General features: G+C 47.3%; 5 protein-coding genes; 3 read left to right on the top strand and 2 right to left on the bottom strand.

Moving 5' to 3' along the window:
- The first annotated feature begins 1128 nt into the window (after positions 1-1128).
- GSTUM_00012194001 (uncharacterized protein) lies at positions 1129-2086 on the top strand. XM_052355853.1 has 1 exon: positions 1129-2086. The coding sequence occupies exon 1, from the start codon at positions 1845-1847 to the stop codon at positions 2037-2039; it is 195 nt and encodes a 64-aa protein (XP_052211818.1). The 5' UTR covers positions 1129-1844; the 3' UTR covers positions 2040-2086.
- Positions 2087-2144: 58 nt separating this feature from the next.
- GSTUM_00012193001 (uncharacterized protein) lies at positions 2145-4618 on the bottom strand. XM_002842400.2 has 4 exons: positions 4110-4618; positions 3621-4033; positions 3243-3534; positions 2145-3182 (listed from the first exon to the last, which is right to left on the bottom strand). The coding sequence occupies exons 1-4, from the start codon at positions 4287-4289 to the stop codon at positions 2604-2606; spliced, it is 1464 nt and encodes a 487-aa protein (XP_002842446.1). The 5' UTR covers positions 4290-4618; the 3' UTR covers positions 2145-2603.
- Positions 4619-7808: 3190 nt separating this feature from the next.
- On the top strand, positions 7809-8624 carry GSTUM_00012191001 (uncharacterized protein; the record flags this gene model as incomplete). XM_002842399.2 has 2 exons in its annotated part: positions 7809-8284; positions 8355-8624. The coding sequence occupies 2 exons, from the start codon at positions 7809-7811 to the stop codon at positions 8503-8505; spliced, it is 627 nt and encodes a 208-aa protein (XP_002842445.1). The 3' UTR covers positions 8506-8624.
- On the bottom strand, positions 8623-11928 carry GSTUM_00012190001 (uncharacterized protein). XM_002842398.2 has 7 exons: positions 11669-11928; positions 10987-11608; positions 10818-10922; positions 10581-10766; positions 10458-10524; positions 10336-10399; positions 8623-10180 (listed from the first exon to the last, which is right to left on the bottom strand). Exons 1-7 carry the CDS (start codon positions 11849-11851, stop codon positions 9563-9565), a joined length of 1845 nt encoding a protein of 614 aa, XP_002842444.1. The 5' UTR covers positions 11852-11928; the 3' UTR covers positions 8623-9562.
- A 2876-nt stretch (positions 11929-14804) lies between these two features.
- Positions 14805-19951, top strand: GSTUM_00012189001 (uncharacterized protein; the record flags this gene model as incomplete). XM_002842397.2 has 12 exons in its annotated part: positions 14805-14942; positions 15010-15636; positions 15697-15846; positions 16228-16518; positions 16582-16743; positions 16795-17194; positions 17282-17298; positions 17425-18175; positions 18245-18478; positions 18531-18721; positions 18780-19009; positions 19060-19951. The coding sequence occupies exons 2-12, from the start codon at positions 15406-15408 to the stop codon at positions 19949-19951; spliced, it is 3549 nt and encodes a 1182-aa protein (XP_002842443.1). The 5' UTR covers positions 14805-14942; positions 15010-15405.
- Positions 19952-25777: the final 5826 nt, after the last annotated feature.

The raw sequence follows: 25777 nt of genomic DNA, 5'->3' as shown, positions 1-25777 counted from the left end.
AGTTGTTTGCGGGGAGCCGGAAAGCCGGTGAGTGTTTGTACTCGTACGGGCCATGGAGGGTTGTGTAGAGACAGTATGTGCACTTCCTTTGCTCAGGCAAGTCCCTGAGGTGAAAGTATGTTTTTTTCAGAAACCGTTGATGGAGTTGTGGTTTCGGCGAGGCTGGGAGCTGGATTGTGCCGCACGAGTGCTGGTGCGGCGTGCGCACCTCTACCGCACCCGAACACAAGCCAGGGAGCTGGGACGCGAAGTTAAACCACAATCCTCGCGCTTCACGGCTTTGCCGGGCGGATGGTACACCATCCTATGTAACGAAGAACTGTGACCCCGGTATACACTACTCGCGCAGCTACAGCGCCTGTGCTTCTTCCAAACTCAAGAGATGGAAGACAATATGCATTGCCCCAAACTTAGGGTTATGGTGCCCCGAAACCGGAAACGAAACGAAGCGGCGTCTTGACTGGTGCTGACGGTGGAGGTTATATGGAGCATACGTTTGCATCGTTTTCGGCAACCTTTCCTCTGAACCGCAGAACTAGGATAACCATTTTTTGTGCAATTTCTGGCACATTTTGCCTGGGATTGAGTGTCATGTCCTAAGGGGCTGGTATGGCATTCGGAATATACGATACCCGCAGGTCTCATGATCCAGGGAATGCCACTACGACACACAGCTGCAGTACCGTACGGTATCTACACTCACCTAAATTGACGTCGAAATATCAGGACAACCAGGCAGATACACACTCCCGCTTGGGCTAAACGTTTGCACGTGAGGGCAGGGAACAATCTGTTTATCCAATCGATGAACACTGATGGCTAAAGATTGCCCAAAACCACACAAGCGCAGCAGGCAGGCATACCGGTACTTCTAAACTCGGTAATTGAAGGAAATATATCCCACCCAGCCAGTAGGGCAAGAGCACACACCGGCAGGAAACAACCGAATACCCCGCCTGTCACCCTACGGCGAAGGATTGGGCATTACCATATACTCGAGTAAGCACAAGATATGCGCTTTTATGAAAACCAGGGATTAGGGAAAAACGAAACGTTTCCCCCATGGCTGCAGCATTGAAGCACGGACAACCGCCCTCCGCCTCCCGGGAGTCAGTCACATGAATGGTGGGAAACTGGCTAACCAACAGCGCTCGGAATACACTTTCGTATCCGGGGAATCGGAATATGGAAGCAACCAACACCCAAGTGCAGTTCCAGGTCTTCTACGCACAGGGATATTCTAAGCAGCAGCGGGAAGAGTATCGTCCGGATAAATACCGACCGTGCCCCCCGGATACCTCCTAGCATAGTCCATGACTCGGTGGCGACAAGGAAACTTGACGCACTACAGCGGCCCCGTCGCACCTGTAGTGGGTGGGGGTGATAACCGGAGGTTTTGAATAGACTCCCTCCTTCTTTCCTTTAACTTCGATATAACCTCAAAGAGAGAACAAGTAGGGTACGTCATGAACCCCCACCGAACAAAACATTCCCGGACAAAACAGAACCGCCAAGGCACCTCAGGGCTCAATCTCAACACACTATGCACCAGCATTACCACACCCTGCCACTGCCGGAGGCCGTTCAAGAGGAGTATATATCGAGGATGGAATGATGCACCGTAGGGAGATTTGGGGTGCAGTATAGGTAAAAGGTGGTGAGAATAACTTGCTTAATCCCCTATTCGATATCATACATACACCTAAGGCCACCCTACCTATCCCAACGAGAAACCTCTAATACGGCTCCCTCCCGCCATTCCCCCCGAACACGCCCGCACCCCCATCCAATCAGAGCAACACTCCGGACAACCTCAGGCAAACCGCAAGCACGAGTGCGAATCCATGACCCCACACCTACCAATCAACCTTCGCCTCTCGACGTTCATACATGACATTACCGTACGGTACTCCCCACACCTCAGGATTGCCATCGCGTCGACCTGGGCCGACCTATTAATGCCATATCAAGCCGGCAAGGTACTGTTCACTGCGCAGTATCAAGCACGCAAGAAAAGTAAACTCCAACCCTACAGCTAATCTTCCGCGACGGCGTCTCGATGCAAAGTTGTCAGCGGAGCATAGGTATCATGTCTAACTATCTATCCACTTATTAATTAATTAATTAATTTACTCACTTTATTTTTTTCGTTCCGTTTCTTTGTAGAGTACAGTATAAACCTTACATACACATCCACTTGCCTGGCTGACCAACTTAACTAGCTATACCCGTCGTACACCATTCATCTCACACTCCGAGGGGGGGGAAGGAAAAGGAAAAGGAAAAAGGATAGGTCTTGTGGTAATCACTGACCGGACCGGGGAAACAAAATGGCACCCATGCACAACAAAATACATATGATGAACGACAAACGCCGCGTAGAACACAGCTAAGATACACGCTCCGACTCGAGTAAAGTAGAACGGAACGGAACAGAAAATAACAGAACAGGCGGGATAAAATAGTGATAATAAAAGAGATGGGAATTTATCATAGCAAGAAGTAGTAGAAGCAACGAGGGTCTGAAAAGCCAAAATGGAATCCGTTGGTTTCATCGCTGGGGGTTAGTATCATTATTACTATCCCCCTCTTCCCACATCACATCAATCTCCACCACCTCCACCTCCATCCTGCGTGTCATCACCATCATCACTCTGTCCACGACGACAACCGGGGTTCCCTTCCTTTCCCTCTTTCCACCATTTCAGTTTCCACCAGCCTCCTATCGCGCCTTGCAAGATCCTCTCTTTCCTAGAGCTCCTGCCGGAGCCACCACGACCAATGTAGCTCCCTTTCCGGGTATACCTCCTCCCACCCGGGCCCTTCCTTAACAGACTCGTGCCCTCATCAACGTCGCTTCCAGCCTCTTCTTCATCCCTTGGGAGTCCTCCCTCGTCTTGGAGTTCTCCCCAGATCTCTTCCACTTCCGACAGTGCACGCCTCCGTTTTAGGAACTTGCTGCGGGCGGATGGAGATGACGGGGAGAGGAGTTGCTGGTTTGTGTCGATTTCTGAGCTCTCTCCTTCAGTGTCTGTCGAAGGATCTGAGGAGTCGGTGTCTATGAAACCTATGCCGGGAGAGAGCGCGCCTGCGGCGCCTGCGGACGGGCCCGTTTGTTCTTGATTTAGGCGCCAGGAGAGGGCAAGAACGCCGGTTAAGAGGATGGCAGTGCCAAGGGCAATCTTTTGCATCCCATGTTAACGTAATTCTAAAGAGGGGGGGTGAACGAAAGAGGTGGATACCAAGCAGCCGTGTAACAGCGTGAGTCTGGATGCCTGTCTATAATACAAAAGACCGTCTAAGATAGCGATTATGTTATATACGCAGAAAACAAGAGGATATAGAACACTAGTTGAGCAAAGCTTTAGTCCGCGGTGGAGGTAGTATAGCTGTGTCAGCGCGAGGGCTGCAAGGCCGAGTAGGATCATCCAGGATTGCCAGCGGTTGAATTGGTTGTGTCGGTCGACTATTGTGCGAACAAGGAGCTCGACAGCGGATTTGGCCAGGAGGAGACAGTGAGCTGATAGTATTCCACTTTACACATTCAGAAACAAAAAGTCAGCGTCCTGCAACAAGCACCCCCTAACTTCCGTCCCATCTCGGAATAAACAAACTCGCACCTAACGCAGCCATATGCAACGCCCCGAACCATCCTCATCTTGGCAGTATGTTTCAGTCTAGGCCGTAAAATTGAACTCGCTTTCGTCGCCCCAAGAATCCCAAAAACCAACAAAGCCGTGCACGCCATCCACGACAAAAACGTCTTCTTCGCCAACAAATCCAGCAGCTCATCAAGACTGTGCGCGGGCTCCTTCATCGCCCCGAACGCCGCGATTAGCGCGGCGCCAATGCACACGAGAATGGTTCCTATCAGCGAGTACCGAGTGAACGGTTCCGACAGGATTAAAGTCGCGCAGATAGAGTTGAAGACCAAGCCCGAAGCCTGCAGCGGTGAGAGAATGACCAGTGGCAAGGTGGTAATTTGAATACTGGAACCCAAGATATTAGACACTATGAATAGTAGGATTCCAATCTATGAACATTATTTTAGAATTAGCTCGAGCCCTAGCACTGGTTGTGAGATATTTTGGAGAGCACTGATGAGTTACCTGCCACATTCGCCGGCGATGCGGTGGCCGCTTCTTGATATGCGGGGGTCGATCATCTTCCAGCAGATGAGACTTGCGCTGCAGCGTTAAACCCAAGCTCTGCACACTCGTCGACAGCACCCCGACACATACACCTATCGTAATCTGGGCACCGGAAGAGAGATCGCCGAGGCCCACCATGAAGAGCAACTTTATCCCGCTCCCTTTCACGGATGAGCGAGGCGGGGGGGGTTAGAGGGGGCGTTCGTTATTAGCGATAGGGCGCGTGTCGTCGTCTCCAATACAGTACGGTAGGTAGGTTGCAAAGATGGAGGTTCGTGTTGTACTGGACGGGTGCGTATCTGAGTAAAAAAGAGATGAGGAAAGAGCAGCCAGCTGGGTCGGAGTGCACTTTCGCTTAAATCTCCATGACGGAGTTTCCTGAAGTTATGAGTGGAAAAGAAAAAGAAAACAATAGAGTTGGCTGGCCACTGGTATGCTAAAAGGGTGAAGGAGTGGCCAGAATGTTGAATGGCGGAAATGGAGGAAAATAATGCCTGACTGGCCAGCTGTCTCAGGTTGTCTTTCTATCGAGTGGGGAGGAGGCCACGGTCGAGGAGGGAGAATGAGGAGAACGGAGCTAAAGTTAGCCGCAGATGGGTTAAAGTACAAAGAGAGTAAGGATCTCCATAGTTTAAAAAGGAAATACACGCAATTTATTGAAGAGAAATTCGATACGGGTATGTAGCCTACGCCCTGATAATGATTTGAGATGCGCTGTCGCCAGATGCATCTATTAACATATTGTAACAATGTATGAAGGGTGGTTCGGCAGTGTGCAGTGTATCATATACTTGTGCATATTATCTTTTACTTATTCTATGCCATTTTCCCATTCTTCTTTCGGGTCCTTCCTTTATTCTATAGAATCTATACCTCTTCCATCACCGGTAACCCTACTCGAGTACTCTTCTAGAACTCATCCCCCAATAGTCCTCAGGCATCGCGGTCGGGACGGGTCCACATGACAGTCGCGAAACCAAAAGCGAACCAGGGTATCATCATACTTGTAAATGAAATGAATAAGCATCATTCAATCTCCCGGCCCAAACATGAGGAACTCGACATGGTGAATCCAGACGGACCCCTCGCCGTCGTACCTGGGGGGTAATTAATTATAAACCTCCATAAGACCCCACACCGCTATCATTGTTGCGCGGTGAATAAAGCGTCCATTGCATATATGATACCGTCAAAACAACATATTTGATACTTCTCCGACTCGACTACCAAACACCCCCAATCTCATCTTCTCCCCTTTTTTGGTTCGTCCGTAGGGCTGTGACAAAGTCCCGTATCCTTGCGCCGGCTCTCCCTCAGTGGACCCCAAAGCGTGCGTCTGGCGCCTCGATGGCTGGGAATCCGATTAGGTGCACTTCATACCATAGCATTGTATTGTATTGCAAAAGTGCCGATATTCCTACAAGGAAGAAGAGAAAAAAAGGTTCCAGTACTACAAGTACAAGTACGATACAAGTATAGTCGACAGAAGTTATAGCGCGCTTCTTTCAGCTTACCGGTACTCGTACATCAATCGGATGATGGTACTGTGGCGAGGAGAGATTCCTGCAGGAAATTTGGTCCATCGTTCCAGGAGCTAGTTTGCTCGGGTAAGCACCGGACGCAGTGTTGTGTATCTATACTCGAGTAAGGGGGGAGGAGAGCCGCGCTCCTAAAAAATGCACTTTTTGCAGTGTTGAGGTGCAACAAGTGAGCGGACAGCTACAGCCCCTACCTAATACCAACATATTGTCCGCTCATATACTCACTACCGGTATGTCTAGAAGTGCTGGCGCATCCCCAATCGACCCCGATGGAGTTCGAAAATGCTAATTTAAAGGTACCGTGCATTCGGTTGAGTAGCGCGCCTGGCCGATGTACTGTACAGCAAAATATTCTATCAATATTATCTAGAAGGGTATCCATTAAACGCATATCGCCCGATAGTTCTGGGCTACTACCATACCCTCACAAGATACAAATCACCATATCATGCACAATGGAGCCGAGCCTAAATTTAGCAACTCGTGGTTAGCCAATCTGGTACCATTGAAACTTGCACTGTAAGAGAAGCAAGATCAGGAGTTCATTCATATGTTATCACTCGAATATCTGATTAGAAAGCCAGGGTCAAGAATGGCCCACGCAAGAGTACCAGAGCTATGCGATTCGTGACCCCCACCCCGATATTAGCACCTATAGTACAAATACAAGAACTTAATTTCCTTGTAGTTCATTAGGACCCTCCTGTTTACACTAGTATTTCCTCAACCCGGACACACTCCGGGTCTATTAGAGGCTCCATGCCTCCCCCACAGTATGCCGTAAGAACCCAAACAAACGGATCTTGTGCTAGCATGTTGGAGTTGCTACTTGTGCTCAGAGCGAGGTCCAGTGTTTCTCCCTCCCTCCTTCCGTTATCTATCTCGAAAAGCCGGTTTTTTGGAGTGATTTGTGCCCCTTTTCGGCAGAGGAAATTTTGGACCAACCGACGGTAGTACTCGAGTAACTTATACGAGCACTGTAAGATGGTCCGCTCGTTCGAGCCCTTACTGTGAATGAGTAGGATCAGTTGAAGCTGAAAAACCTGTAGACTATCCGATCCCGTCGGCTGTACCAACACTCGGCCATACACCTCCAGCCTCCTACTTGAGGCAGTGCCCTGAGCGTGTACTGTACTCGTACAGTGCCATTCTTATTGATCGAGAATACGGGTAGAAACGAAAAGAAACTCACACAGCCTAAAGCGCGAACTAGCCATAATTTGCAGTACGCCTACTTCCTCGAGACCACGCCTATGGGGGCATGAACAAGGCGCTGCAAGAAATACAGCCTTGACGATATTGGCAGTCGAGATAAGTGGAGCTACCGGTATTACTGGAATACAGTACCGGTACTATACACAAAACAAAGCCTAGCTTTCTAATCAGCCCCAAAGCTTTATGATATCATACCGATAAGGTCGACCGAAAGCCCGGGCTGACGAGGTGAATCCTCCCCAGAAACAGCCTTATGAAACGAGGACGGAGATGCCCATGTCGGCCCAGCGGCGGATAAAACCGAAAGACCCCCCCGTGCAACCATATGCCTAGCATCGAGTGATAATCCGTCATTCGCACCCAAGTCCGGTTTTCCCGCAAAATAGCTCTCAAAGTCCAATATTCAAATGCACAAAAAGCTGCATTTTTAAATCACTCGTGATCGAAACCCATTGGTTAGCCTTGAGCCTCCGTTTCTGTGCTTCCAAGTCCCCCTTCCGGTTGTGCTCGTACATGTTCGTTTCTTGTCTTACCCTGCCAGAGCCTCTTTCGCGTATCGTCGTCACACTAAGCTATCGCTCCGCATTTTTTCCAACCTCACCCCACCGCCGGCAACAACGGTTTTATCTTTTCTCGATACCAGATACACTTCTATCCGTGATTTTCCTGCTTTCATCTACTTCGGTCTAATACCTTTTACTTGTGGGTTCGTGATAGATAGAAAGCTCTATTGCTTTCCACACCTTGAAGCAGCCAATCTTAAGTTTAATCAATCAAACAATAAACTACATTCACCATGGCGCACGCTCTCAGCGATGACCAGGTCAGCAGTCCTTCCCTTCAAGAACCCACCTTCAAAGAGCTGACTAAAACAATTCAGGTCAACAACGAACTAAAAAAGATGGTAGCCTTCATAAAACAGGAAGCCCTCGAGAAAGCCCGTGAGATCAGCATAAAAGCCGACGAGGAGTTCGCCATCGAAAAGTCCAAACTGGTCCGCACGGAGACGCTAGCGATAGACGCTCAGTACGAACGCAAGTTCAAGCAGGCCGAACTGTCGCAGCAAATCGCGCGCTCAAACGTCATGAACAAGACGCGGCTTAAGGTGCTCGCTGCGAGGCAGCAGCTCTTGGACGACATCTTTGATAAAGCCCGCGAGAGGTTGGTGGACATTAACAAGGATGAGGGGAGGTACGAAGAGGTATTGAAGAATCTGGTGTTGGAGTGTGTGTATGCGCTTGATGAGAGGAGAGTTAGCATTCGTGTCAGGGAGAAGGATGTAGGGGTTGTCAAGCGCGCGGTGGAGAAGGCCAAGGGGGAGTATAAAGGGGAGTTGCAGGTGGAGATTGCAGAGGGGAATTGGTTGCCGGCTGAGGGGTTTGTCTATTCTCTTATCCCCATTACCACCCTCTTGTGCCATCTAACAATGGATACATGTGTCACATAGCTACGGCGGGATCTACATGATCAGTGGCAGCGGAAAAATCTCCATCAACAACACTCTAGAAGAACGCCTCAAGCTTCTGGAAGCAGAAGCTCTACCAGCCGTCCGTGCCAGCATCTTTGGACAAAACCCCAATCGCAAGTTCTACGATTGATTGATTGGCTGGCTTCGTTAACCTCCTTCATACTAACCGTGGATATGCATGTTTTCACTTTTACTCCATTACTTTTCAGGGGGAAAACCTGTGATTATGCTTTTCCCGCTTCTTCCCTTCTTTCTATAGCTCTTCCTATACCATACATATGGTGCCGAAACATTGACTCCGCATTCACTCCTCTCCCCACTTTCTCTCCGTGCCGTAGCATAGCGTGATAGAGCTTCTGAGCATGACTCCCACCGCCCATTTATCCATGCTAACCCTGCCGAGATTATCCCCTATCCGGAATCTCCGACCTTGCGTATCCACCATATCCACGAGATACGCATTATACACCCGCTCTCTCTACTAGTACCACACCGTACCAAATCGCAGCACAGCAGAGGACAGGACAGTGAGCGCACACACGTCGCCACACCCCAGATAAAACCGCCATAGCCGGACTACCGTACGGTACCGCACCCTGTCCCGGACGCCATCAATCCGGTCCTCACCGGAGATGAGATTATTCCGGACACAACACCAGTGATCAACTTGCTCTTTGATATTGCACCTCAGCACTTGCCGAATCATTGAAGGACTCGAATGGTGGACGACCGGGTGGTTATGTATGTAATATGTGTTAGACGCATTTAAATTGTTCTACCTGCAATTCCCAGTGAGTGAGAGGGTGAGTGATGCGGTGTGCTGTCGATGCGTGGTGCGATGCGGAGACATGAAAAGTTCGGTCTTGGCTTGGGACATTAGGACTAGTGAGGCATTATAGATCGATGGATGGGTCGATGGATAGATGGTAGGAACGGAATGGTGTTGAGGTAGCTACAGTAACTTGACCTCCTAATGAGCGAAAGGGAAGAGAGAAGGGGAAAAAAAGTCATAACGCCAGTTATTTTCGCAAGATTTTGGTAAGGGAATGAGGTCAAAAGAGAAAGAAAGAAAGAAAGAAACTTTGAGAAAGAAAGGAGAGAAGGGAAAGCCTCAGGTATGAGTACTAGAATACATCAAGTGCGGGGGAAGAGGGAACCAAAACACATTATGATATTGCCAATAGTCGCTACTCCGCCCCCTCCACCCCCTCATCCCCTATATCATCCCCCTCCATCTTCTCCTTCGGTTTCAACTTCAACTTCGTCTGTGTCTTCCCGCCCTTTCCGGCCCACTCCGTGCCAAAAGCGGTGTCAACAACAAGGTTCATCTTCTCCCTCTTCCTCACGCCAAACCTGAGCCTGAACATCAACCTCTCGATAACGTCCTTCGACTCCGTCCTCGACAGATTCTGCGCATTCGTATCCCTAATCTTGGAGAACATGTTCCTAAAGTTCTCCACGAGTACATCTACCTCTAGATCGTTCATGTTAGGTTCACCGGATGTGGGGCCGTCATCGATGGCGATGTCCAGGATGCATATGGTCGCGCGGAGCTCGTCGTAGTCCGTGTCGTTGTTGACTTCAAAGGTCGGGCTGGTTTTTAGGAGTCGGGCGAAGCGCTGGAGCCGGACGAGGTCTGGATAGTCTTTACTGAGGTAGGTGGGGTCTTGGAAGAGGTATGCGAGGGCTAGCCTCCGGCGGAAGAGATGGGCACGCGGGGTGACGCATGGGAGAGTGGTCAAGAGGTTGTAGCGGATGTCTGGGTCGTTGATTGTGGAGATGAAATTGTGACCAATTGATAGAGTCTTTGGAGAATGTCAGGATTGAAAGCACGAGTGTGCGGGTGGGGGTATTGGGGACTTGCGGTTTCTTCCCACCTAGTTTTGGGGATCGCGTGAAACAGGTTCTCCAGTGAGTCTTCAATAGCAGCACGTAGAGATGGGCACTTGGCGACACGCACGTCAAGCGCAAGGCGGCCTAGGAGTTTGCATGCTTCTTTAAACACTTCCTCATCCGAAGATATTCTAGACTCTATCAGTAAATTCTGAGAATTGGTTTTTGAAAGGGAAATTGAATTCTAACCCATGAGCCATCTTGCCAATATACTTGACTACCAACTGGATATTCCAGTAATCAAGAGGAACGTCATCTATGGCATCCAAGTCAGTTTGGTATATTAGATTTTGATATCACCCGATCCGTTACCTTTTCTAGATGACCGCCCTAGACGAACAGGCGCATCAACGTTAAGGGCATCCTCCCTCCCGCCCAGAAGCTGAAATATATGCACCAGCCCGTGGCTAGATAAAGCATGAAGGAGTTCCTCCGTTGACAAGCAACAAAGAGTTTGGTAGTATGCGAACGACAGATCCTGATTGCTCTCCAAAGCCACTGTACAGCTGGTAAGCAGGGGTAATACAACTAACACCGAGACAAACGTACTCTCTATAAACATCCATTCGAGAATTTTGTCAGAAAACTTGACGCCGATTTCCATCATGTCACGCACAAAGCCCGACACAAGAGTCTCTCGACGCACCCGAATATCTACCGTCATGATTATATTAGCCTATGAGATATTGAATCACGACACGAATTCGGCATATCCAACCTGCAAGGTTCGCTGTTTCCCAACCCTTTTTCAAGTTTTCTAAGGGGAAAGCAACTCTGCTCTTAGGGATGCGTGCCTTGTCTACGTCAAAAAAGTGCCATGATTTCTCAATCCTCCAAGCGTCCTTCCTATCAAGAGCACCTAAGAGTTTGCTCGCTTGCCCTTCCCCAAGCTTGCTCCCTATTTCTTCCTCAGAAGGCCTAGTCCTACCTTCTCCATCTGGGGTCTCCTTTTGAGCATCCTCGAACATTTTACGTGCCTTGATTATATCATCACCAAGTGATGATCTCTTGGCTCGCTCTTCAATAATCCTATCAAGAGAAAACTTATAGGTCTGAGGCTTCGGCATCTCAGGAGGTCTTTTCGGAATAGTAACGTTCCTCAACCGCAAAACAATACCATCCGGTTCTTTCTTTTTTTGCGGGGTTTGCGCTGGCGGCTTTCGGGCGCGAAACATCGATCCAAGGTCTTCGAGACCATCGGAATCTTCACTCTCCTCACCATCAGAGCTTGGTACGACTCGCTGTCGTTTAGCTGGTTGGTCTCTAGGCATTGACGATGGTTGAGTCGATGCGTCTGAGACGGAGCTCTCCCGCAAAAGCTGTCTGGTTGGTGAGCTGATCTTTTCCTGATCATCAGCAAACAATGGTGAGTTTGTCAAAGGAAGGCTGGATAGGCTCACAGTTGGATCCTCCTCAAAACTTGTCGAGCCCTGGCGACGAGTGACACCTTCCTGGGAAGCAGCCTGCCTTGTGGACTCGTTACGGGAACCGGCATTTAGTGTCTGAGATGAAGCCGGCTTGAAGAAGTTAGTAATTCTTCCGCTGGCTGCTGGTTTTGTGGCTTTACTACTTCGAGCCGACATGGTCATTGGAAACTTTTTTAGACCTCAATTATACCTAGCTGTGGCGGTAGGGTGGCGGTGGAGAGGGAAAGAATCCGGACCAGATGAAACCAGATTGAGTGGTGGTGGGTTGAAGGAGTTAAGACTGTTGGTGGGGTAACTTTACCGGTAGACGCGTTTTATTACAAAGTCAGTGCGAACGTGAAATTGCAGCTGGCTGCTCGTTGCATCACTTTTCTCAAAGGCAAGCCATTTTAGCGCCAAGGGATTTGAGTCCACAAAGCCAGCCTCAGCCACATATCCATCAGCCACGCCAGTTCTCTTCTCAAGCCAAAGGGAAAGGGAAGAAATGTCTCTAACCCCGGCTCCCCTTTCTCCGGTCGGGGATATCCCTCCACATTTTCCAGAATCCAGGATACCAACAGGGGTTCACCGGCTCTTCACGAAACTCCAGAGCACTCGAGTGCTGCACCGGTAGAGGCGTTTCCCCATCTTTTCCCTTTCTTTTCCGTTCTCCTCCCACATGGACCCCGTCCTAGTGCTCGTGCAAAGCAATATGGAGGAAGAGGAGTGTCAAGGTTTTATGCAACTTATGCTTAATTTAAATGGGGTTAGATGACGGTCATCGCACCCGTACAGTAACGCCTTGCGGAGAGTATTTTTTTTAAGGGTTCTACAAAATTATCGCATGGTTTATCATGACGCTGTTGTTGGGGTCGGTAGGGATGACAAGATGAACGGCGGTACGAGTAGCAGTATGGAAAGAGGAGAGGGCTCTGCCGCGGGAGGGGGTTTACGGTGTTCTACCGGTACTGTGCTCGGGTACTAGGATAGTAAGGTATCACGAAAATCAAAACCATTGTTTCCAGTATGCTCGTCACATGTTGTCCCCCGTGCTTTTTCATGTTGTCAAGCAAAGCAGGGCTCGATGCACGTTCCACGACACGGCAAAGCGGGTGGGCGCTCATCCGTTCCAAGCGGCCTTGAAAATTTGTGGGCTGCCGGTAGCCTATCTCCGAGACGCCCTCTGCGCTGCAGGGCAGAAGCCAGCAGTCGGCAGGAAGCTCCCATCTGCTTCCACTTGTACTCGTACGAGTACGAGTACAGTACCGGTAGTCTACTCGGGTACGGATCCGTCGATGAGAACGCAAGTGGGACCAGTGAGATCGAAATGGCACCGTGTGAGCACTCGAGTAACGGTACTCTGGCCGGCTTCTAGCTTTCCATGATCTTCCTGTAGCGGCTACTATGACTGTCTAATCCATAATCCTTTTTCTTCCATGAAAACTTGGTTTGTAATGCGTTCCACCACAACCTACCGGTACTACTAAGGATGAAACTTGAGTGGAAAAGAAGGAAAAAAAGTAAGAGAGGAGGAGCCCAGGTGGGGAAGAGGAAGGGAGAAAAAAGAAAGGAAAAGTAAAAAAGTAAGAATTCCTATCAGACCTATGATCGGTCATTGCGGAAGCGGGGAAACTATTGTGAATACCGGTACTCGAGCACGAGTACAATACGGTAAGTTGGGCCCAATCGTTGCTTATTGTACGAGTACTCGAGAAGTCTGATCAGGTTTTTCTTCCAAGCGAGTTCTCGGATTTTGGCCGCAACGATTGGAGCTTTCTGGATCAGAGTAATCATTTCTCGATACTCACCACTCAAGTGGTTAGAGATGAGAGGGATTCTGACCCTTTCTGCACCTCAGCATGCAACACACCGGTAGGCTTTTGCTTATCAAGATTAATACCAGCATGCTTGCGGTGCCGTGACGTTTAAAACTACTGCTACTCTTACCGGTACTGCATACCACCAAAATTCATCGCCTCTGAAGCTCAGAGCCTATGGCTGACTAGTGGCTGTGTGCGATACCGGTGCCGGTACTGTTCTGTACTAGTACATACAGTAGCGGTCCTACCGGTATTCACGAATGTCTCGAAATTACGAGCAGCGCGCAAGTGCAGAAAAGAAAAGAAAAAAGTACTCGTACAGACACCCCCTTGGATCACCTTCCTTCCTCATGGGACAACAACGTTATGGTAGCCAATATCGCAAAGACACCGAATGGCTCGGGGGTATTCTTTTTTGCTTACAGTAAATGTCCGTTGGAAGCAGGCGATAGCATCACAGTCGATTTTAGCCTAGTGAGCCAACTGTAGACTCGTCACCACTAATCTGATATTTCTCTGTATCTTCGGAGTCTTCTTGTATCTAGGGGAGGTTTCAGGCCGTCGTGTTTCTTGGGCTCAGGTTCCCCTATGCTCAGCTTACAGTAGCCCTCCCGAATTAGGGGGACTTTCACACTCCCGAACCTGTATTGGTGCATGTACGGTGCTTGTAACCAGTTCGCGCGCCCCATACCATATTTGGCGTCCCTTTGGGTGGGGTCTCTCTACGACATGGTGTACTAGTACTAGTAGAGTACCGAGCTCGAGTACTCGTACTGCTTTGATCTTTGATTTCCTCCTGGCTCCTTGGGGGGAACTGTTTTTCGATATCCTTTCGGTGGCCCTTCCATAGTAGACTGTGAGAGGTGCTATCCAGTCTCATCTGCCACGCCTGTTTCGGCTTTTGGTGCTGGGCGTTGGGCAATTCATTCATTTATTAAATTTTGCTATCACGGTACCGGTACATAACTGTAGAGGTGCAGTACCGGTGCTGGTAGACTACGGCATTTCCTCTGCTTTGGCTCCGTTGCTGTCGGGCCTACGCTGGCCTGCTCGCGTTGCCTAAGCACCACACTTCCCCCATTCGCCTAGCTCAGACTAGACTACGCCCCCTCTCGCATTTGCATTGATTCATCATTGGGGGAGGAATATTTCCCCTTCTCTTATTGAATCTCCGTTATCCCTTTCCCTTCTCCCTCTCTCACCTTCATCCTATTTCATACCCTTTGTCCCTCCCCTAGGTTTGGTGTTCACCAAGATACGCTTTCCGAGTGGGCTTCTGTTCCTTCCCCATATTATTTTCGCCTGTTTGTGTGAGATTAGGGGGCCAACACGTCGCGTTTGCCGGGTTCCTTGCTGACCGGAGAAAGTTCTAATCGCCAAATATAGCCCCTGGGCTCCACTCAGACCGAGACGGCTACCGAGTTTGCTGGAGGGAGGTACGGTAGCAGGTCAGGAGAAAATCCCCCCCTTCTCGGATCTTCAGGATTCCTTCTCTCGATACTTATCCTTTACCAGATTTCACCTCTTGTTTGCTTGTTTTGCATCGTTTCCGACGGTTCCGGATTACTGCATTACGCCCACCATTGCTACACTCTTTTTCCATAACTTCCTACGGTTCGACAGCATTGCTTTACAAAAGTTACCCCCCATTGACAGGTACCTAATTTTTACAATAACACTGGCCACATCAACACCGCCCCGTTCTGTTTTTCTTTCTATTCGTCCACGATGACGGGGAATCCTGCGTCGCCGACCGCGACGAAACGTTTACGGTGGGCAACCCAGCGGGTTCCTGGGATGGAAGCTGTGCGGAAGAGGGACACGATAATGAGAGCTTTGTCAATGTCGCGAAGGTCTCCAGAAAAGATGGAGGCAGATGTTTCGGGGACAGGAGGGGGCTTTGGTGGTCAAATGAATCCGGGGTCGGGAGGGTCAGAAGAAGGGTCTACCCAGCGGCGTATATTCGTTAACGAGCCTTTGCCACCAGAGTGCCTTGACGAGGATGGTTCCCCTTCACAGTGGTTCTCTCGAAACAAAATTCGCACGGCTAAATACACACCTCTCATATTTGTTCCTAAAAATCTGTGGCTCCAGTTCCACAATGTTGCTAACGTTTATTTCCTTTTTGTCACCATACTTGCTGTACGTTGAACTTTGAAGGAACTATTCTCCTTTGTACATTGTCTGACAGCTTATATCCAGATATTTCCCATATTTGGCGCGAGCAATCCAGCTTTAGGTTCGGTGCCTTTAATTGTGATTTTATTGATTACGGCCGTCAAGGATGCGATCGAGGATTATCGTCGGACGGTGCTCGATATTGAGCTCAACAATACTCCGATTCATTTATTGGTCGATTGGCATAATCCTAATGTTACCGACGAAAATATCAGCCATTGGCGCCGGATTAAGAAGGCTACGTCTAGGGGTATCCGGCATCTCGTTTCGCTCTACAAACGGCAGAGGCAGAAGAAAAAGGGGAAGCAGCTTGGAGATGAAAACGCACTGCAACGCAGTCAGACGAGGGCATCAGTCTATTCAGTTATGACCGGGCACTCGGAGTCTATTCAAATGACACCGGTCTCTTCTCCAACCCCTGACAAGCAACGCTTTTCCTTTGAAGGTCCGTCTGGTGCTGGCGGTACCCACCTGACAGTCCCGAATCCCAAGAGGCAAAGCTCTTCGAAGCCACCTGCTCGGTTTTTTGGTAATGTTATCGATCCTCACAAACAGACTCCTGGGAAAGCGAGGTTTAAGAGGGATTACTGGAAAAATGTTCGGGTTGGGGATTTTGTGAGGGTTTACAACGATGAGGAAATTCCCGCTGATGTCATCATTCTTTCCACCTCCGACGCCGATGGCGCATGTTATGTTGAGACAAAGAATTTAGATGGTGAAACTAACCTCAAGGTTCGACATGCGTTGCATTGTGGAAGGAGGGTTAGACACGCCAAAGACTGCGAAGCTGCAGCTTTTACTTTGGAAAGCGAGAATCCTCACGCCAACCTTTACTCTTACAGCGGGGTGGTTAAATGGACACAGAAAGATCCTACAGACCCTGGGAAGGAGGGGACGCCAATGCAGGAGCCGGTATCGATCAACAATCTTCTACTTAGGGGATGCACTCTCAGAAATACCGAGTGGGCCATTGGAATTGTTGCATTTACCGGTGATGAGACCAAGATTATGATGAATGCTGGAGTTACTCCTTCGAAAAGGAGTAGGATTACACGGGAGTTGAATTGGAATGTGAGTGGATGGTTTCCACTGTGTGGCCGATCACAGCTAATTTTGCAATAGGTTATCATGAATTTCTGTCTGTTATTAATCATGTGTTTGGTTTCGGGAATTGTGCAAGGATTCACATGGGCTAAGGGCAACGAGTCTCTTGACTTTTTCGAATTTGGTTCCATTGGAGGATCACCGCCGGTTGATGGTATTGTCACCTTTTGGACTGCTGTCATCCTGTTCCAGAACTTGGTCCCGATCTCGCTTTACATCAGCATTGAAATTATTAAGCTCGCCCAGGCGTTCTTCATCTTCAGTGATGCTCATATGTATTACGAAAAGCTCGATTACCCTTGTACCCCCAAATCTTGGAATATTTCGGATGATCTTGGACAAATCGAATATATCTTCTCGGATAAGACAGGCACACTAACCCAGAATGTTATGGAGTTTAAGAAGTGTACCGTCAATGGTGTTCCTTATGGCGAGGCTTATACCGAAGCTCAGGCCGGGATGCAGAAACGGCAGGGAATTGATGTCGAAGTCGAGGGCGCAAGAGCTCGGGAGCAGATCGCAGTGGATAGGCTGGAAATGATCAAGAGACTTCGAGATATTCACGACAATCCGTATTTTGAGGATGACAAGTTGACATTTGTTGCTTCTGACTACATAGCTGATCTCAATGGGGCCTCTGGAGCCGAGCAAGCCGGCGCAAACGCCCACTTCATGCTTGTCCTTGCTCTTTGTCATACGGTTTTACCGGAGTTGGTTTCAAGTGAACCTCCACGGATCGATTTCAAAGCGCAATCTCCAGATGAGGCTGCATTGGTGGCCACTGCTCGTGATTGTGGATATACCCTTATCGACAGAACCCCCCATGGGGTTATTGTGAACGTACAGGGGGACGAGAGAGAGTACGAGGTTCTCAACACACTAGAGTTCAATTCCTCTCGAAAACGTATGAGCGCGATCATTCGTATGCCTGATACCGGAAAGATCTACTTGTTCTGCAAGGGGGCAGACAGTATAATCTACTCTCGGCTCCGACTAGGTGAGCAACAAGAGCTCAGAAAATCGACCGCCGAGCATTTGGAAGTCTTTGCGCGCGAGGGGCTGAGAACGCTTTGCGTTGCACAGAGGGAGCTCACCGAAGAAGAATATCAGACATGGAATAAACAGCACGAGATGGCCGCTGCTTCTGTGCACAACCGTGAGGAGAAACTCGAGGAGGTCTCTGATGCTATTGAGAGGGATTTATCTCTTATTGGTGGAACGGCTATTGAGGATAGGCTACAAGACGGAGTTCCAGACACGATTGCTCTTCTTGCCGAGGCCGGTATTAAGTTGTGGGTTTTGACTGGTGACAAGGTGGAAACCGCCATCAATATTGGTTTCTCATGCAATCTCTTGGATAATGGTATGGAACTTATACAATTCAAGTCCGAAGAGAATAGTCTCGAATCTGCGACTGCACTGCTTGATGAACATCTCATGCGGTATTTTAACATGACCGGAAGCGAAGCTGAGCTTAAGGCTGCAAAGAAGGACCATAACCCGCCGCCTCCCACCCACGCTTTGGTTATTGATGGTGATGCGCTTAAACTTGTGCTGGAAGATGAGCTAAAAATGAAATTCTTGCTATTGTGCAAACAGTGCAAGGCGGTCCTTTGTTGTCGTGTCAGTCCTAGTCAGAAGGCCGCCGTTTGTCAAATGGTCAAATTGGGATTGGACGTTATGACTCTTTCTATCGGTGATGGTAAGTTTTTTATGTTTGTGCTCTTGGGCGTGGAAATGCTGATTTTTTGTAGGTGCCAATGATGTTGCTATGATTCAGGAGGCCGATGTTGGTGTCGGTATTGCTGGTGAGGAAGGTCGACAGGCAGTTATGTGCTCCGATTACGCTATAGGGCAATTCCGCTTCTTAAGCAGACTGGTGCTGGTGCATGGGCGTTGGTCTTATCGGAGGGTGGCTGAAATGACTGCAAACTTTTTCTATAAGGTTGGCTCTTGATTGTGTGTTTTTGTCGGTAATTCACTAACAGTATTTTTCTTTTTAGAATATTGTCTGGACCTTCGCGCTGTTCTGGTACCAGCTCTACAACAGCTTTGACGGGTCTTATCTTTTTGAGTACACCTACATCCTTCTCTACAATCTTGCGTTCACCTCGGTGCCGGTCGTTCTCATGGGTGTTCTGGACCAAGATGTTGATGATAAAGTATCTCTTGCCGTTCCGCAATTGTATCGTAGAGGTATTTTGCGTAAGGAATGGACACAGGTCAAGTTTTGGTATTCTATCTGCGCTCCCGTGGCAAGAGCTTGAGCTAATTTTTCTCTAGGGTTTACATGATTGATGGTATTTATCAGTCATTGATTTGTTTCTTCATGACTTACCTCTTGTTCCGTGAGGGCGGATTTGCCAGTTCTTCTGGTAGAGATTTGAACTCACGAGAGTTGATGGGAGTCTATGTTGGATGTGCCTCAATTGTTGTTGTCAACTCATATGTGTTGATTAACCAGTATCGCTGGGATTGGGTTTTCCTGCTTTGCACCGCTATCAGTATTCTACTCATCTGGTTCTGGACGGGCGTCTTCTCACAGTTCACATCCACCGGCCCATTTTACAAGGCTGCAGATCACGTTTATGGTGCCTTGTCCTTCTGGGTAACTACTCTGTTGACTGTGTTAGTATGCCTTCTGCCTAGGATGGCGTCTAAGGCTGTTCAAAAGCTATTCTTTCCTCGAGATATAGACATCATCCGCGAGCAGGTTAAAGAAGGGAAGTTCAATTATCTCTATGGGAATGGGGAGAAACCAAACACGACTTCTCTTTCCTCTGCAGCTTCTTCGGAGGTCATGAAGCCTCCAGTTCGACCTTATGCCCAAGACGACGAGAGACGACCCATATACCCACCGAGCGTGGCCCCTACCGCAACCACCGCTGGGAAGCGTGGAAGTGGTAATGGTAGTGACGGGACTGATGGCTCAGGATATATGGGGACGGGTACTTTTACACCTCACCGATACTCCATGGATAAGCCAGTGCGTCCCAGTATGGATCGAGCAAGGCCTAGCTTTGACCGTGTCCGGGCGTCCATGGATCGAACAAGAGCCAGTTTTGAGGCTACGAGTGAGTTCACGTCCGCAGCCATGTTGGCACGAATGGAGTCGCGACATTCGGTGCGACCAGCGAAACGATCGTTGTATGATGATGACGGCACTGCCAACTGATAACTGGCGCTTCTCTTTTTTTTTTTTTTTTTTAGTCGATTAATGTATAGTTTTTCACTATTGGGAGAAAAGCATAGAGATAAATAGCGACTGGGCAAAAGTTGGACATAAGTTTTGGTGGCTGGGTATCTGGTTTTCTTTTCCTTTTCCTTTTATTTTTTTCTTGCGTGAGGCAATGTTTGTTGAAGAGATTTGATCCTTTTTCTTTTTTCTGAGCGGCTGGTGGCGTTTTTTGGGTTTAACTTTTCCTCCTTTCCCTTTTCCGTTTCTTTTTCTACGGGGTTTTCATGAGTTGGCCAAAGCTATCTTTCAAATTTCTTCGTTCCCATTATTTCTTGGGATTTGTATTTGTGCTACACGATTTCTGGTATACCGATCTCCTTTCTTCCTCTCAACCTTCTCTTCTGACCTTCAGGTTGGTCGCACAATGTCTACCTATTTACATATTCAACAGGACTCTAATCCTTTTCCCTCCCAGTTCATGCAGTTACATAATTAATACCCTCGCCTTCCCTTCCCTTACCTTTTGTGCTAACATTTTAAACATTTCCCCTTCCCTTTCTCGACTCTCTTCCTTTGCATTCTTGTTTATCTATTCACAACTCATTTCAACATCTTGCGAAAATTTTCCCACTCACGTTTGTATTTTACTCTTGCCTTTCCCTCCCGACAGGAGAAAGAGAAAGAATGGGATTCTAGTCACACACTCTCTATTTAACTTCTTTTCACTTTTCACTTTTCACTTTTTCTATTGCTTCTCTGTTCATTGGATCGTCGTGTGAACAAGATCAAAAGTGTGTCGAGTCAATTTGAAGCAAAACAAATGATGAAAATGGGCACTTTTTTTTTTTTTTTGTCTGTCTGTTTGCCTTAGTTTAACTGTTGTGTGTCTGGCTCGTGTTTAAATTTGTATAGAATTTAGGCTCTTTTTGTATGATTTGTTATCGCACTGTACAGTACTTGTAGCCCACAGCATATTATTTGATACCCTCATCCGCGGACAAGGTGGTGGGACGGAGGTGGATTCAGCCGGTTCAGTTCGTCGTCCTCGTATCGTCGTCGTCCACTGCCGTATCGTGGCGGTGTCTCACGGCAGTCATCCCGTCTGGAATAGTGCGAGCGCAGTTACCGGGACCGAATACCCGAGTGCAGGAATTGACGCAGAGAGACAACACAAATTGGACCAATTGGGTGGAGGTAGGAGGGTGATCCAGAAAGGGTAGATTTGCACCAGGATAACCCATGCCGTTTGTTGTGTTCTAAAATTGTGGGGAGCCCCGCGCCTTGCTATTGTTTACGTCTTGAGAACGGGTAAACGAACTTGGCGGCGCGGGGACGTCCGCCGCTTGTTTATTTGTCGCTCGTGGTGGGGAAGGCGTGATTAGTTAATTTAGTACTCGAGTAGTCAAGTCCTGGCCCGGGCATCTGGTATTATGTGATTGTGATGGTGCGGGGGGGGGGGGATGTGTGGCATCGGGGCGGAGTGCATATCACGGGGATTGGGCGGGGGTGTGTGTGTGTGGTGTGATGGTGGAGAGGCAAGTCGTGGATTGGTATTCCCTTCCCGGTACAAGGGTCAGGCAATAAAAAGTGGTAGGGGGACGGGGCACTGGGCTGCCTTATTAAGAGTAGTAGTTGTATTGTGATATGTGGGATACTCGGGTATCACTCGATCGTAAGAGCTGGGGATTGTCAGAATACAGTGGGTTATGATATATATATATGGAAAGGTATGCAGCATATCATACATAGCCTTAGCTCGAACGACCTTGATGAATTGAGAGAGACCCAAGACAAATGGCCTAATAAGCCAAAGACGTAAGAGAAAATATTAGTTAGTATGATAACTTAGCTAGGTTGTGCCTTGGAGGAAGAAACCTTGCTTTCCGGTTTTCCCCATGGCGTATTTTCACTTCCTCCGGCTGCGGTATATTTCCGGACGTGAAAGTGGTAAAAATATCAGGCTTATACCACGTAATATAATACTCGGCATACAGGAATAATATTGGAAACAAACAGAGAATTGAAAGACGAGAAGGAAAAAGTTAAAAAATGTGAAATAAGAGTAAAAATAAGAAAAGAGAAAAACGAATCTGGTGGTCAAAACCTGGTGCGATCACCTCGAGCGGAAAGGGGAACTTGAATCCTGGTGGGCATATCATACTACCAAGTGGGAGTTTAAGGTCAGGTGTGTTAATATTTTCCTATTCCTCCTGAATAGTTAAGTGCGTTGCTATGATACATGTTTCTTTTTTTTCTTTTTCTTTTCTGTTTTCTCGTGATAAGGATGTATGTTGAGCATTAATCTGGACATTCGTTTTGTCGCCATACTCCTTCAATGAGATTTAGGTCTGGGGTCTAATAATTCAAGAGAAAAGGTAGTTGTATATATATCTTTGTCTTTTAAAACTTTAGTATAACCCGCTGTAAGAGTCCGACTCAGAGTCTGATTTTGCACAGTATATTTACAGTCTTTAGTCTTGTACGATATTTGAAAGTAGAAATTTAGAGTATAGGAAAAGATGACATTGTGACAAAATTGCAATTTGCAATAATTCAGTTTTCTATTAGAGATATGTTTCAAGAGTTCAAGGTCTACGTTAAGTTTTCAAAATCAACAACTCTAAACCTGAATACTACTTAGGTAAGTAAATCAGGAAGCCATTTAAGAATTAAAATTTCCAGATAATTCACTGATTAAGTTATGTTGTTTGCAAAATAAACTCAGCCTACATAGAGGCATATAGAGGTGAATATGACTCAATGCCCAATCAGAGAAGACTAGGGAGATTGTAATTATATGTATCTTTCAGGAGTGAAAGAATCTTGACTGCTATACTTAAATATATCTTTTTCTCCAAGACTTTATACAAACATATAGTATTAGGGATCAACTTAAGTGGGGTGATGACTCTACAAGGCCATATAATATCAATAACCAAGCAGGATCAAATTATTAGCTAAGTTATATTTGATAGTACTTAAAAGATAAGCTTGAAAGAGATCTTGTAAAAGACCGGAATACTTGTTAAATAATTATTATCTACACTGCAGATGAGCCAGTAAAAATAGTAGATTCAATTTTTGTAACGAGAAAAATTTAACCCTATTTCCTAATTGTGTTAAAAGAGCCAATTACTTGTGCTAAGGTTGTGACTGGCTGCCACAACCCCTGGCTGTTTGCTTGCCCACAGTCTGGGATATTTATACCGAAATTTGGTGAACTTTGTACGTTTTAGATGCTTAGTTTAGGCACTTTTTGTTTAACAATAATCTAGTCTAACTACTGGTAGTTGTTGATTATAACTACAGTTTCTTTTATTAATTATGATACTATATTTTGGAAAATTTCCTGTATTTTTAATAATTCAGGTTCGAATTATCAATGCACTCTTTCTTTTGGTACTTTTAAAAACTTGAACCCCCATCTCTATTATCAGCATAACTAGAAGCACCTGCTATAGAAATAGAACCAAGGCCATTCTCTATAGTCTCCAAATTCTCACTGTTGAAGTCAATCCCTGCCTGTGACTGATAGATAATATAATAATATTTATAATAAGTTTGTTGATCTAAATATTAGGATTTCGGGTACCGGGAAGCCCTAGCCTTGTAAATTATGTATGTAAATTGTAAATCATATTCTGTAAGTTACGGTGATTTATTCTATTAATTTTTACGTAAATTACCTAACAGTGCGGTGGGAGTGGGATACAGTGTAGAAGCTTTGGGATTTGGTGCTGCGGGATGATTTTTGCGCCACCCTCGGCACGGACCACGGGAATGGGTATGATATGATGCGATGCTATGAGTCGGTATCTGGTATAACAAGGGCGTGGGGCTTGTGAATTTGGAGTTGGGGTGGCGGTTGTCGTTTATCCGCCGGCGAGGGACGTAGGTTGAGGGTATTTTTTTCTGGACTTGTTCACGCTGCTCTGATTGTGGGGAGTGATGTGAAGGGTGGGGGTTTCAGTTGGAATGTTTGTAACTAGTCATGGAAGGTCACTCGTGCATCAATCCCGGGTTGGATGCATGAGTCCCTGGTCTCCAGTTCTGCTGCTGGCTTTGGGGTACCTGGATCTACCTGCGGGAAGGGTAAGTATTAGTTCCTGTGGTGATGTTATGCGGAATGCCTGTCTGGCGCGGTGGCTAGTATGTCGGGGGGCCGGTTAGCCCCGGCCGCAATTAGCTGGGCCCAGGAATTCAATTCCCGCTCATAACGGGTTATGATATTATGGAATGATCCATCACGCAAAGCAGGAGGATTAAGGGACCATGCGTTATGGAGGCTGGGGGATTGAAACCCTTCACCTTTCTTAAATAGGCTGTAGGGTGGGTCAATCCGTTTACAGAGGCGGTAGAACCTGACCCCGGACCGTACACCTAGGAGTGAGGTCCGAGAACGGCGGGGTAGCAGAGGAAATAAAAGAGGAGAGGATGGAGGTGAACATAAAGACTTTATTTTTTGTATATATATATTTTTCGCTTCCAATGACGCAGCGTAGGAGTTGCAAATTCTGGATACTATCCAGACTCTCTCTCCAGTACGGGGGCAAGAGAACCGTCCCATGGGGAAGCTCTCTTACGACCAAACAATCATTATCCATTGATCTTGTAAAACTATGTTGCTCTCTCAGGGGGGTCGGGTATGGATAGTGGTTACCCTGCTATCCCGACCGCTGGACCAGCAGGCCTTGCAGAAAAGAGTACAGGATGAATGAAATCTCTGTGAACAGAGCTGCAAATGTTTTGTGTTTGATCATCACTCCGACTCCTTTGTACTAACGTATCGTACAAGGTTTGAGACAAATCCAGTTGTAATTTTAAGACTAGAGTACCCGTATAACATTCAAGTTCGGGGGCGCTCTTCCAAATCAAATGAAGCAAATCAACTTTCTTTATTTTTTTTTTTTTTTTGCTTCCCTTTTAATTATTCCTGCTATCCTACCCCACCCATCCCGGACTACACTTCCAAGTGCATGGTCCAGAGTCGGATTCCGCAGCCTTTTACTATCATAGCAGTTCGAATTTGAAAGGGGCTAAGGTCTCCAGTTCCCCAGCCCCATAAGGTAGGACTCCTTTATCCTCATGCCCTACGTGGCGAATCGTTCAATAATATCATAGCTCGTTATGACCGGGAATTGAGCGTCTGAGCTCCTGCTACGATAACTGTGACACAGGTTAATTGGTTCTTGACATGTTAGCCACTGTGCCAACTAGGTATTTCACATGAGATTACTGTGGGAACGGATACTTCTTTACTAGTATCATACATAGAGATATGATATGATAGAATCATTTTTTTCGCCTTAGGTTAGGGACAACGGTTTATATCATTATTTATTAATTCTATGATGGCCTACTCGACGTTTTTAAAAGTCGCCGGAATGGGAATTGAAATTAATAAGTGATCCACTTATATTAAAATCGATGGATTCACCGCGCTATATTTTGCGGGAACTACCGTGACTTAGGACACCGACACGTAGCTCGCATTCCGGAGACTTTAAAAATTAATAAATTATATGAGTATAGTACAATAGGAGCAGGTGGATCCTCAAGGGGGGATAAATTATAGACATTGATGGCTGGTTGGTGGCAACAAGATCTCTTTGCGTGTGAAGAAATAATCACACTTGCGATGTCGGGGATGAAAAAAGGTACAGTACATTTGGTTGAGACTGAGAGAAAGTTTGGACAAGCACCCATGGATCGACAAGTGAATAAGTACTACAATATTCCTGACTTACCATAATCCCATTCAGGGCGCCGTGCCCGACATTAAAGTGGGGCATCACGAGTGGTATGATATAGTGCCGCACCATA

The sequence above is a fragment of the Tuber melanosporum genome (assembly GCF_000151645.1).
Source record: "Tuber melanosporum whole genome shotgun sequence assembly, scaffold_98, strain Mel28".
In the NCBI taxonomy this organism is placed as follows: Eukaryota; Fungi; Ascomycota; class Pezizomycetes; order Pezizales; family Tuberaceae; genus Tuber; species Tuber melanosporum.
This window is presented reverse-complemented; position numbering and strand designations above follow the sequence as displayed.